This window comes from Diadema antillarum, unplaced genomic scaffold (assembly GCF_040938485.1).
Source record: "Diadema antillarum isolate AM-2024a unplaced genomic scaffold, OU_Dant_1.0 scf00000099, whole genome shotgun sequence".
Classification (NCBI taxonomy): domain Eukaryota; kingdom Metazoa; phylum Echinodermata; class Echinoidea; order Diadematoida; family Diadematidae; genus Diadema; species Diadema antillarum.
Genome location: NW_027270988.1, coordinates 1,359,313 through 1,372,597, shown reverse-complemented (window position 1 = coordinate 1,372,597; position 13,285 = coordinate 1,359,313). Strand labels below are relative to the sequence as shown.

Sequence of the window (13,285 nt, the reverse complement as noted above, 5' to 3'; positions counted from 1 at the left end):
TCTGTACCAGTCTGGTTCTGTGATATGCCAGCTCTGCACCAGTCTGGTTCTGTGATCTGCCAGTCTGCACCAGTCTGGTTCTATGATCTGCCAGTCTGCACCAGTCTGTTTCTGTGATCTGCCAGTCTGCACAAGCCTGTTTTTGTGATCTGCCAGTCTGCACCAGTCTGTTTCTGTGATCTGCCAGCTCTGCACCAGTCTGTTTTTGTGATCTGCCAGTCGGCACCAGTCCGCTTCTGTGATGTGCCAGCTCTGCACCTGTCTGGTTCTATGATCTACCAGTCTGCACCAGTCTGTTTCCGTGATCTGCCAGTCTGCACGAGTCTGTTTTTGTGATCTGCCAGTCGGCACCAGTCCGCTTCTGTGATCTGACAGCTCTGTACCTGTCTGGTTCTATGATCTGCCAGTCTGCACCAGTCTGTTTCTGTGATCTGCCAGCTCTGCACCAGTCTGGTTCTCTGATCTGCCAGTCTGCACCAGTCTGTTTCTGTGATCTGCCAGTCTGCACCAGTCTGGTTCTGTGATCTGCCAGCTCTGCACCAGTCTGTTTCTGTGATTTGACAGTCTGCACCTGTCTGTTTCTGTGATGTGCCAGCTCTGCACCAGTCTGTTTCTGTGATCTGCCAGCTCTGCACCACAGTCTAGTTCCGTGATCTGCCAGCTCTGCACCAGTCTGGTTCTGTGATCTTCCAGTCTGTACCAGTCTGCTTCTATGATCTGCCAGCTCTGCACCAGTCTGTTTCCGTGATCTGCCAGTCTGCTCCAGTCTGTTTTTGTGATCTGCCAGTCGGTACCAGTCCGCTTCTGTGATCTGCCAGCTCTGCACCAGTCTGGTTCTATGATCTGCCAGTCTGCACCAGTCTGCTTCTGTGATCTGCCAGTCTACACCAGTCTGTTTCTGTGATCTGCCAGTCTGCACCAGTCTGGTTCTGTGATCTGCCAGCTCTACACCAGTCTGGTTCTGTGATCTGCCAGCTCTGCACCAGTCTAGTTCTGTGATCTGCCAGCTCTCCACCAGTCTGGTTCTGTGATCTGCCATCTGCATCAGTCTGGTTCTGTGATCTGACAGTCTGCACCAGTCTGTTGCTGTGATCTGCTAGCTCTGCACCAGTCTGTTTCTGTGATCTGCCAGTCTGCACCGGTCTATTTCTGTGATCTACCAGCTAAGCACCAGCCTAGTTCTGTGATCTGCCAGTCTGCACCAGTCTGGTTCTGTGATCTACCAGTCTGCACCAGTCTGTTTCTGTGATCTGCCAGCTCTGCACCAGTCTGGTTCTGTGATCTGCCAGTCTGCACCAGTCTGGTTCTGTGATCTGCCAGCTCTGCACCAGTCTGGTTCTGTGATCTGCCAGTCTGCACTAGTCTGTTTCTGTGCTGCCAGTCTGCACCTGTCTGTTTCTGTGATCTGACAGTCTGCACCAGTCTGTTTCTGTGATCTGCCAGCTCTGCACCAGTCTGGTTCTGTGATCTGCCAGTCTGCACTAGTCTGTTTCTGTGATCTGCCAGTCTGCACCTGTCTGTTTCTGTGATCTGACAGTCTGCACCAGTCTGTTTCTGTGATCTGCCAGCTCTGCACCAGTCTGGTTCTGTGATCTGCCAGCTCTTCACCAGTCTGTTTCTGTGATCTGCCAGCTCTGCACCAGTCTGGTTCTGTGATCTGCCAGCTCTGCACCAGTCTGCTTCTGTGATCTGCCAGTTCTGCATCAGTCTGGTTCTGTGATCTCCCTGCTCTGCACCAGTCTGCTCCTGTGATCTGCCAGTTCTGCACCAATCTGGTTCTGTGATCTGCCAGCTCTGCACCAGTCTGTTTCTCTGATCTGCCAGCTCTGCACCAGTCTGTTTCTGTGATCTGCCAGTCTGCACGAGTCTGGTTCTGTGATCTGACAGCTCTGCACCAGTCTGTTTCTGTGATCTGCCAGTCTGCACCAGTCTGGTTCTGTGATTTGCCAGTCTGCACCAGTCTGATTCTATGATCTGCCAGTCTACACCAGTCTGTTTCTGTGATTTGCCAGTCTGCACCAGTCATTTTCTGTGATATGCCAGTCTACACCAGTCTGGTTCTGTGATCTGCCAGCTCTGCACCAGTCTGTTTCTGTGATCTGCCAGCTCTGCACCAGTCTGTTTCTGTGATCTGCCAGTCTGTACCAGTCTGGTTCTGTGATCTGCCAGCTCTTCAACAGTCTGGTTTTGTGATCTGCCAGTCTGCACCAGTCTGTTTCTGTGATCTGGCAGTCTGTACCTGTCTGTTTCCGTGATCTGCCAGCTCTGCACCAGTCTGGTTCTGTGATCTGACAGTCTGCACCAGTCTGTTTCTGTGATCTGCCAGTCTGCACCAGTCTGTTTCTGTGATCTGCCAGCTCTGCACCAGTCTGTTTCTGTGATCTGCCAGTCTGTACCAGTCTTGTTCTGTGATCTGCCAGCTCTGCACCAGTCTGCTTCTGTGATCTGCCAGCTCTGCACCAGTCTGGTTTTGTGATCTGCCAGTCTGCACCTGTCTGTTTCCGTGATCTGCCAGCTCTGCACCAGTCTGTTTCTGTGATCTGCCAGTCTGTACCAGTCTGGTTCTGTGATATGCCAGCTCTGCACCAGTCTGGTTCTGTGATCTGCCAGCTCTGCACCAGTCTGCTTCTGTGATCTGCCAGCTCTGCACCAGTCTGTTTCTGTGATCTGACAGTCTGCACCAGTCTGTTTCTGTGATCTGGCAGTCTGTACCTGTCTTTTTCCGTGATCTGCCAGCTCTGCATCAGTCTGGTTCTGTGATCTGACAGTCTGCACCAGTCTGGTTCTGTGATCTGCCAGTCTGTACCAGTCTGGTTCTGTGATCTGCCAGCTCTGCACCAGTCTGGTTCTGTGATCTGCCAGCTCTGCACCAGTCTGTTTCTGTGATCTGACAGTCTGCACCAGTCTGTTTCTGTGATCTGGCAGTCTGCACCTGTCTGTTTCCGTGATCTGCCAGCTCTGCACCAGTCTGGTTCTGTGATCTGACAGTCTGCACCAGTCTGGTTCTGTGATCTGCCAGTCTGTACCAGTCTGGTATTGTGATCTGACAGTCTGCACCAGTCTGTTTCTATGATTCGCTGCCTGTCTGCACCAGTCTGGTTCTGTCAGACACTTGCTGCTGGTAGTAGTTTACATGTCTCCCTTTTCTTCATCCCAAAGCTCATATTACTCCCATTTCCCTTTAAGTCCTCACATTACCTAGGAAAATAATGTCACCGCCCATAAAAGTTATTAGTAACATTTGCAATGCGACAGCATGATTCAGTGTTCTAGTGTTGCAGCTTCAGATCATTATTCTTTGTTGGCATGACGCTGCGATGAGATCATCCTCTTCAAACATGCTGAAAGCGTCTCATGCATTATGTCAACGTATCCTTTTCCAGCGCTACACTACGAAAAAGTGGTCTTGTGTTTCAGTCCGTGGATTTTAACTCTTTGACTTCTGACATGCCATAATCTGCGATTTTCTTTTCTTTTTCCCTTTGTGTTCATCCAAATCATTAGATAATTAAAGGTCTTCCTCGTCGCGCCCGAGCTGGTCCACGGATAATGTCGCTCTCTGTGGGATGAAACAACGTGGCTGTATTCTTCGCTGACGGATAGATACTTTGATTTATAAGCTCCGAGCAAAATATCAGACTAGTCATGAATTATTTTTACAGTGTGCAACACATAAGATTGCTTGAGTATTGCTGATCTGCCATTCATCTTTGGCAAGGGCTCTTCACTCCCATCCGTCATTTTGTTTGTAACTCCCTTGAACTGATTTCAACCAAGATAGCTTTTTAATCTTTCTTCTGTTAATCAGCTTTGGCCGACAATCTGATTGCTGACAATAGGGATTGTTCTCCAGACAACAGACGTATTTATGTTATGTTTCCCCCACAACATTTGTCGTTCGGTTTCTCTCTCATGACTTCAACGGACAGTGTGTGTACTCAGGCTATCAGAGTTTATACGTGCAGGTGATTCACAGGAGCCTAAATGTGTGACGTTCGTCGTCTTCTGGAATTTGGATGACCAGGCGTGACTATCTTTTTCGGAAAGGCTCTTCCTGTCAGACACTGGAAAATACGTGATCGTAAACGTTAGTTCGGATTTCTTTGCTCCGTCTATTTAAGGAGGGGTTTTCGGATCCAACATTGTCTTATAGGTCATTGTAGGTGATAGCTCATACGAGATCAACCTACTCTTTGTAGCTGACGAAGTTTCTTGCGGTGGCGGACAAGGCCGTTTCCATGGCGACAATGTCGACTTCTTTACGAGCTGTGATGATGCTATGATGCAGCGGTAGATAGACTTGTCGTTGTAGAAATGAGTAACTCTTTGCCCAAGTGCTACTGATGGTACTGTGTTCTCCCAAGTCCTCCATGGCAGACATAAAGTGCTGACGTCTGATGCAGGTTGTTTTAGTCTCTCACCATGGATGAATTTCAATATGTCTCAGAGGGACCATCACTGTATCTTCTGTCTCCATGAGGGAGTGCAGAGGTGCAGTACGTTCCTTCCAGTCAGTGTGGATTGAAGTCATTTTCTTGATGCTCTACTGTCACAACTGTCCCGGATGCAGACTTAAGCACGTATGCAGGGATGGATTTCAAACAATGTCTGGAGTCTGCATCTTCTTTCTTCCAACTCCTCTCCCCCTCCCCCTCCCCTGAGGCTGGCCGCCTACCAAGAAGCGAGCCAGCCGCCTCCGCTACCCACCGAGGCTTCCTCCCAAAGCATCTCCTCGGCTGTAGCGACATCTACACTGCTCCATTCCATACCCATAGAGGGCGCTACTGCGGTCTCCCATTCCATGTTTGACGCGTCCACTCTCTCCCATTCCATTTCGTCCGACTCCAGAACCTGTGGAGTGTCGACCACATTGACTTCCCAATCCATCCGCGCCCTCACGTCCACCCACTCCGTCTGCAAGTGGGCGTGTCCCTCCCTTGGTAGCCCCACCCTGACAACGGGATCACGGTAAGTAGACTTCCTTGCCAGCCGTCTGTTCCTCCTCAATCGGGACTTGGTTCTTACTTGCTTCGATGTGGAATGACTCGTTGGTGCGTCCTCCTTGAGTCTTTGCTTCTTGGTGGAAATTGAAGTTTTGAAGCCCTCACCTAGTGCTATCACATAAAGCAAACGGAATCGAAATCGGGTTAGAAATGGCGAAGGAGTAGCATTCTGTAGCAAAATGCACAATATAGGTCAAAAATCAAGGTCAAAGGTCAAAGAAGTCAAAGGTCAAAATTCTGTGTAGAAGTTTTGAAGCCCTCAACTAGTGCCATCATATAAAGCAAACGGAATCGAAATCGGGTTAAAAATGGCGAAGGAGTAGCATTTCGTAGCAAAATGTACAATATAGGTCAAAAATCAAGGTCAAAGGTCAAAGAAGTCAAAGGTCAAAATTCTGTGTAGAAGTTTTGAAGCCCTCAACTAGTGCCATCATATAAAGCAAACGGAATCGAAATCGGGTTAAAAATGGCGAAGGAGTAGCATTTCGTAGCAAAATGTACAATATAGGTCAAAAATCAAGGTCAAAGGTCAAAGAAGTCAAAGGTCAAAATTCTGTGTAGAAGTTTTGAAGCCCTCACCTAGTGCCATCACATAAAGCAAACGGAATCGAAATTGGGTTAGAAATGGCGAAGGAGTAGCATTTTGTAGCAAAATGTACAATATAGGTCAAAGGTCAAGGTCAAAGGTCACGACTGAAATTCTGTGTAGAAGTTTCAAAGCTCCCATGTAGTGCTATCATATAAAGCAAACAGAATCAAAATTGGCTCATAAATGACAGAGAAGTAGCAAATTGAAGATTTTGATCACACACGGACGCACACACGGACACACGGACGGACGGACACACGGACGGACGGACACACGGACACACACACGTACGGAGCCCGTTTCATAGTCCCCTGCTCGAACTCGTTCGGCGGGGACAATAAGAGAGAATGATAAAGGAACAGTCTGAAGCAGATACATGGATGGTTCTATGATCCATCAAACAAAGTTGGGTGGAAAAAACAAGCAAAGAGGAGGGAGCAAACGAAGGCGAAAATATTTGATTTTTTCTATTCTAATGCGTAGGAAAAGAAATATCAATGAAAAAAAAAAAAAACAAATACACACCGTACAATTAGGCCCTGAGAGCCGTGGAATTCCACAGGTGCCTGCGATGGAGGCACGTGCGCGGGATGGGGGAGGGTAATTTCAAAGCAAAAATCTCCTCATTTCGACAGGAAGAATCTTTTGGCAGAATTTTCTGGGAATGTTATATCAAAGCGTTTTTAGTAGTTTTTGGTTTTTGGTTTAGTTTATTTTATGCGGGGATGGATATTTGTGTGTGTGTGTGTGTGTGTGTGTGTGTGTGTGTGTGTGTTGTGTGTGTGTATTTGTGTGTGTGTGTGTGTGTGTGTGTCTGTTTGCATGAGCGGGGAGGTGAGGGAAAACAAGACAATACAGTTGGATTTCAACGGGTGCTGCTAACCCCTCCAAACTCAAGTTCTGTGATAAAAGCAATTACGTGGCGGGTAGACGAGAGGAGCACAATTTCATGAAGGAATGCAAAAATCTTTTGTTTTATTTCATCAATAAAAATGTGGAAAATCAAATAAAAAAATAAAAGCCCTCTGACCCGTGGATTTCCACGGGTGCTGCTAGTATATCAATAATGTCTGGTTTTTGTTTTTGTTTTTGTTTTCATTTTTGAGCACACATAGTTGAAAATGTTTTAGGATACAGACAGACATACAGATGATGGCAATGGTTCAGAATACCAGAAATCACTTTCATCATTTAGAGGATGTCAGAGATCGAACTTTAACACTTGTCTGCTGGAGTACAAGGCTGTAATCTTATGCAGCTAATCAGTAACAGCTATCATCAGAAATGTGACCTAAATGCTGAACTACAATTGATGTACTAAATGACTATGCAAGAAAACATCAAAGAAAATAGGTTACTGATAAATCCCCCTGGGGTATTTTAGCAGCTGCCTACTCATGGCCCTTGTGGTACTATGACGTTTGCTAGCTGTGAACAAAACAAAAAAAAAGGTTGTTTTTATAAGATTTCCTTTTGATGGCGGCTTTTAGAATTATGAACAAAAAATCTCAGGCACAGCCCTAGCAGAATTGCATGCAGCGTACTCCCATTATGAAGGAAATGGTTATCATAACGAAATTCTCAGTACAGGGATGTAAAAACTTGGGCCCTAAAATCATCATCCATACATCTTTGTATACCTCAATGTTCGGCTATAACAAATTTTTGACATAACAAAAGAAAACCGCTGGTCCCAAGGACTTTGTTATAACCATAGTGCAGTGTACTGGGCATCACAAGAAAAAGTCCTGACCTGTAGGCAAAGTTTTCTGCCTGTTTCCTGGAGCCGATGAGCTGGACGATGGCGAAAAACTGCTGGAGCCCGTCATATTTCTCCTGCTTCTCTAGGACCAGCATGAAGTGGTGGCCAAAGCAACTCTGCATCATAACCCAGTCCACTGCACCGGGCAGGTTGATGTCAGTGGCCAGGAACACAATGTCCTCGCCTTTTGTTTGGGGAAGAGGGGAGAGGAAGACAAGTGAGTTATCATCATGGGAGTGGGGGGGGGGGGGGGGGGGGGGGGAGGGGCAGAGGGGGAGCGGGGAGGGGGGAGTTGGGAGTAGGGGGGAGATGGCACAGAGAGTGGCAGCACTGGTGTCTTTCAGGGGACAAGGTTCTGAATTTTTGAGCAAGAAATTCTGGGTTTCTCTACCACCTAGTGCATGCATTCTTGAAGTGGCAGTTTGATCCACTTTGTCCCCAGTTACAGGTTTGTAAACAGGCAAAGGTTAGAGTAGTAATAATGGCACACCTCCAAGAAAGATACAGTACTGTTAAAGTGCAAAATTATTTTTGTGTGAGCAATTTTTTGTGCTCAGCCAGGTAAAATGAATTTCAGGTGTTTTTGATTGTGTGGAATCAAGACATCAACTTCAGATGTTTATGATACAAAGCAAAAAAATAAAGCTTAAACATTCACTCTCTTCTATCTGTTACACTATCATTTCTCAGTTCAGCTTGATTCTCTTTGTTCCAGCACAAACTCGAAACACGTTATCACTTTTGTTTGTTGAAATGAGAGTTCTAATTCTAAAAGCCTGACAAAACAGCATGTCACACACATGCACAAAGCATCAACACCACAAAAAGTGGGTTCACAGTGACTGATTAAACAATTGATCTACAAGAGCAGTCGTAAGTGCTTGTATAACAGGGATGCCATTTGGAATGAAAGAGAGGACCTGCAATAATCACACATAAAACAACTTTGTACACTATGAAGGGCCTGAACTTTGATACTTTTAGGACTTGAATTCAGACTTTAGCATGAAAACTAACATCTTTGCTATAAGAAGATGACGAAAAAGAGAAAGAAAGGTGATGAGGTATGACGGAAAGAGGGATTGTGGGGAAACAAACCATTGGGGGCGCCCTTACCTTGTAGCGTGGTGATGCTTTTGTGCGCGTGCGTCAGGTGCGGCATGACCTGATCGAGGGAGCCCTGCCACTTACAGGAGGCTCCGGGGCAGGGGCAGGAGTAGGGCCGGAACTCACACGTCTCCTCGTGGTCCTGCTTCTCGTTGTAAGACATCGTGGCCGCGCAACCGGACGATGCGTATCGGCATGGAAACATGACTGTCTGAGCCACCTTCTCCATGGCTAGGTTACGGATACTCCCTGTGAAAAAAAAAAAAATAATAATAATAATAATTTCAAACCCTTTATGAGCTTGCATTATACTAGTGATGGGACTTTCAGTATGGGTCTTCAGAATCCCCAGTATTGTACTAAGTGGACATTTTCGCACAAGTAATTTTTCAAGCTTGGTCAGGTGAGTTCAATTTCTTGTGTTTTCAATTCTGTGGAGAAATGTTCGAAGAACAGGGGGAATGTAAAAATTACTGCATGTACTAATGTGGACCAAAGGAAAGCAGTGCATGATGGGACTGGGCACCTTACCTAAGGGACCCCTGCACGTTGGGCAACAGTTGAGTTTTGGTCGACAGTTTGAGCAGACTAAGTGGCCGCTCTGACACTGGAGAATAGGCGGCAGAACATAGTCGAAGCACACCGGGCATTCGAACAGGCTGGCAAGGTCCTGATTGGTTGTCGGGGTGTGGCTTCGCGCCTTTCCATTGGCCGCAGGTCGGCTCATACTGGCCACACTATGCAGCTTCCGAAGGGCTGAAATGGAAAGAGTGAAATGAGAAAAAGATATTGCATGAAAAGAGATGAACATTCCAAATCCTGATGTACAGATTTCACAACAAAGACTTAGTGAAGTCAATAACCCATATGGTTTCAAAGACTAGTCAGGAGTATACTTGGGCAGGTGTCCATGAGAAAAGCATGGAATAGCAAAATCAGCGTGTCCTTTTAAAGAGGTTAAACGAGAACATTTCAGACAGAATTTCTCTATTTCTGTCATCAACTTTCTCAAGTATCCTAACTATCCACCAACTTTCAAGATGTCCTTTCATTTACGATATCTCATGGCAAATTTTCCTTGCAATATGTTTAGCAGAACACAAGAAAGCACTCAATTAGAAGGAAATAATGACAAAATTTTAATAACAATTTACTCATAATGCATTGCATGATGTCTGTCAGCCATTTTGGATGCAGAATCTTTCTTTTGTGCAAAGAGATGCACACTGCAGAGGTTCTTTGTCACGAGTTATCATGTCACTTATACTGAAGTGCTTCATGTAGATATAAATTCCAACACAGTCCTCAAAGCTTCCGAGATCTGTGCAACATAAAGATCAGTGAATCAAAGACAGCTTTCAAGATTAGGTACTGTTGGAAATAGATATGAATCTACAATGAATTATGCAAGTTATGGGAAAGAGGGAAAATCATGGGCAAGTTATGGGAAAGAGGGGAGGGAAGAAACAAGTTTCTTGAGCTATTAATTTTTGATTGGCCTTAATCATATCATTCTCTTACAAGAACATCTATTAAAATGAGCCCCCTGCCCCCCCCCCCCCCAAAAAAAAAGAGAAGATGAATTTCATATTTCATTTCAAGCACAGTATTTGAAGACCATCCAGTCATCAATCCACAGATTTGCTACTTGTTACAGTGTTCAAGTCATAGCCAATAAGTGCACACAAACCCAAGGTTTTATATATGGTAACACTACTGAGGCGATGCTCTCCAGTCTCATTGTTCAAAGATGAATTTCTACAGTGCCAAGTCACTCTCAGTCACAGCTCACACTAAAATTTGTTACAGGTTTTGATAAGTTTAAATTGGGCAGATAATGCACTGTATGCATGATTATTTTCCTTCGGACCCACCCCTTCTTCCTCTTTCACACTTGCCACCCAACAGATACATTGTAACTAACAGTTTCAGTGTTTACATTGTCCCTGCCACTTGGTTCTAGGCTACTTATGAAGCGCAACTCAAAAAAATCAATCAAGCTGTTACAATGCATTCTTAGTTCACTTGAGACACATGAAAGTCATGTGCTAAATAGGGAAGAGGGTACTCAGATAGGTACAATTGTATAGAGCTCTTACTCTCCACTCAAACTAATCACCAAGCCCCATTATTGTAAATTTTGACAAAGTGTTTTCCTGGAATGGGTTAGAATCTATTAGAGTATTGTGACTGAAGACCCTGTTGAGGTCACTGCCTAATCAAAGTTCGAACAAAACACGGGTGGAGAGAGGGAAGGAACCAAGCAAAACACCATCAATGCATCATCAGTAAAAACCAAAACCATCCGTATATGATGCCCATGGGGGTTGGACAACTCGACCACGGGATAGTCTGACCCTGGACAGCTTGACCTAGTCAAGCTGTCCAGGGTCGGGTTTGCGATTTAACAACTCAACCTAAGTCTACTTCTTACAGATTTTTACAGAATGAAACACATTTTTGTCGTACAGTGTATGAATGGCTTACAGTAGATCAGTCGAATTATGTTAGAAAAAAAGATTTATTGGATTTTTAAAAAAGAATTTCCTTTTATTTTCTGATGTCGTGAAGCAATATTTCACAGTATTTTCCCTGCTCTGAAAATCTCGGTGACCGAGCTTTTTCTTGATGACAGAACATGATGTATGGTAAAGAGAAATTTGTTGTGAAATTTCCAAGAAATGATATAACAAAGAACAAAACATTATATATCACATAGTTACATGTGTTTTCTATTCTTGGTGACATTTTCATGAGTGTAGGAATCACTTCGGAGAGAAAGAAAATGAAACAAACATTGTCTACATGTGAACATCGAATTGGCGCTTTCGCTCATACTCATTCAGCTGAAACAACGCGGCACACTCAGAGTGGTGCTCACTCCAACCAATACCAGCATAATAGAATACCGGACCACAGGGCCCCCAGCCTGTAGGGTTGGCTGTCATGCAGCTCGATGGGTGGCCAGTGGAGCACTAACCACTGAACATGCCACATGCTGCGTCGTTTCAGGTAAACGAGTATGAGCAAAGGCAATTCGACGCAGATAACATTTGTTTAATTTTTCTTCTTACTAGAATGATTCCTCTGCTCATGAAAATGTCACCAACAATAGAAATTATAGAATTCAAACGAAAGTATATGAAATTCCATCTTTTGTCATTTATTTTTATCATTTCACAGAAATTTCTCAACAACTTTCACCTTTAATACATACAGTCACAAGACAAAGCTTGGTCATCAAGATTTTCAGAGCAGGGGAAATACCCTGAAATATTGCTTCACAGCATCAGAATTAACAGAAAATAGAACAGAATAGATTTTGTAAAAATCTGATGAAACCTTTTTTCACACACATGCACATTCTACTGTACTAATCTATGCCATTTAATATACATTACAAAAATTTGATTCATTCTGTAAAAATTTGTAACAAATAGAGTTGTTGCCCTGTTGTAGTGTTGGGTCTAGTTGTCCAATCACAAACCCGACCCTGGACAACTCGACCCGGTCAAGGCAAGCTGTCCAGGATCCAGCTCAGACCAGGGCAGGGTCTGTTGACGGTGTCCAGGAACCAATATTATTAATGCCCATATCATATTTGCATACCATACGACTGCAATAATTGCTCATTGTACATGTACACAATAACTGCTGTGGAGAGAAATGACAATTAACAATCCAACATGTCATTGGTATTGCAGAAGTAATGAGCTGTTGTGTGTGTGTATTTACTGGTGTGTGTTACTGTGTAGGAAAAATACCACAGCTTTTGTTCACAGCAGGCCACAGCACAGGGCAGTTCTCTGTGTACCCACGACTGCTCAACTGTGTAAATACAGCAATCTTGTACAGTATGTAATATTACGTAGCCTAGCCTTCCTACGCTGGCTGGAAACCACTCACTACAACCAAAATCTAGACAACATTAATATTGTAGGCCAAAACATTATTACGAGGTAACTTCTATGCATGGTTCCAATACATTTGCAGTGTAAAAAATGGTGAAGACGTTACCGTACAGAACACATCAATTCTTGACTGCACTGCACTGACTGGCACTGCCACTGCGCTACAAATTTCTCACTCAGAAGATCACATAACTGATACATATTTGCGTTTCAAATTTAAAGAAAACATAGAGCTAACACTAAAATATTCATACAAATACAAAGCACAGATTATCGTGGCTTACTCAGTTAAAACTCGTTCTTTCATCACGAATACAATTCAGACGGAATGAACGAATATGCTGCCGTCGAGTTCATAACATCACACTGGCTACGCTTCACACACACACGTACAGTGAAAACTTCCACTGTATTGTAAATTGTACAGCTACGAAAGACCGACTGTCATACAGAACTGTACTGTGTCTTTTACACTGGGATCAATGAGACTTCGCTGGACCCTAACATCTCACACATTTGTCCACATCAAACGGAATATACATAGCATCCACAAAAGTAATGGGGTAAGCGAAATATAAAGCACTGTGAGTTGCCAATCTTGAGATCGAAAATAACAAGAATGACTCAGGTTTCGTACAATATTGACAAAAGCATCTACAACATCAGTGTTGTGAAAATAACTCTCTGCAAAGAAACAATGGGTATGATCTTCATCATTGTGTGTAAGCCCTTTTAGCTTGTGTGATGGATATTCTACATACGTTGCACGCTTATTAATAACTTTGTAAAATTATGCTACATGTATCACATTTAACTCTCAATATCATCATTTAATCATGTTATTGTAAAGGAGTAACAGATAAGAATATTTTTTTTCACATATGCATGTAGATACAATTGAGTATATGAATAT

The 13,285-nt window shown here is 44.1% G+C and overlaps 1 protein-coding gene across 1 annotated transcript; it reads right to left on the bottom strand.

Moving 5' to 3' along the window:
• Positions 1–4,671: 4,671 nt before the first annotated feature.
• On the bottom strand, positions 4,672–12,772 carry LOC139718771 (E3 ubiquitin-protein ligase SIAH1-like). The gene is made up of 5 exons (XM_071630236.1): positions 12,657–12,772; positions 8,993–9,217; positions 8,471–8,710; positions 7,320–7,538; positions 4,672–5,108 (listed from the first exon to the last, which is right to left on the bottom strand). Exons 2-5 carry the CDS (start codon positions 9,186–9,188, stop codon positions 4,672–4,674), a joined length of 1,092 nt encoding a protein of 363 aa, XP_071486337.1. The 5' UTR covers positions 9,189–9,217; positions 12,657–12,772.
• Between the last annotated feature and the right edge of the window lie 513 nt (positions 12,773–13,285).

Bases quoted from the DNA above. Each gene is read 5' to 3' on its own strand.
- LOC139718771 (XM_071630236.1), bottom strand. From the start codon at position 9,188: ATGAGCCGACCTGCGGCCAATGGAAAGGCGCGAAGCCACACCCCGACA. The intron at 7,539-8,470 runs GTAAGGGCGCCC...CCCAAACAAAAG, and splicing joins AAGCATCACCACGCTACAAG to GCGAGGACATTGTGTTCCTG. The intron at 5,109-7,319 runs GTACACTGCACT...TGATAGCACTAG, and splicing joins ACTTTTTCTTGTGATGCCCA to GTGAGGGCTTCAAAACTTCA.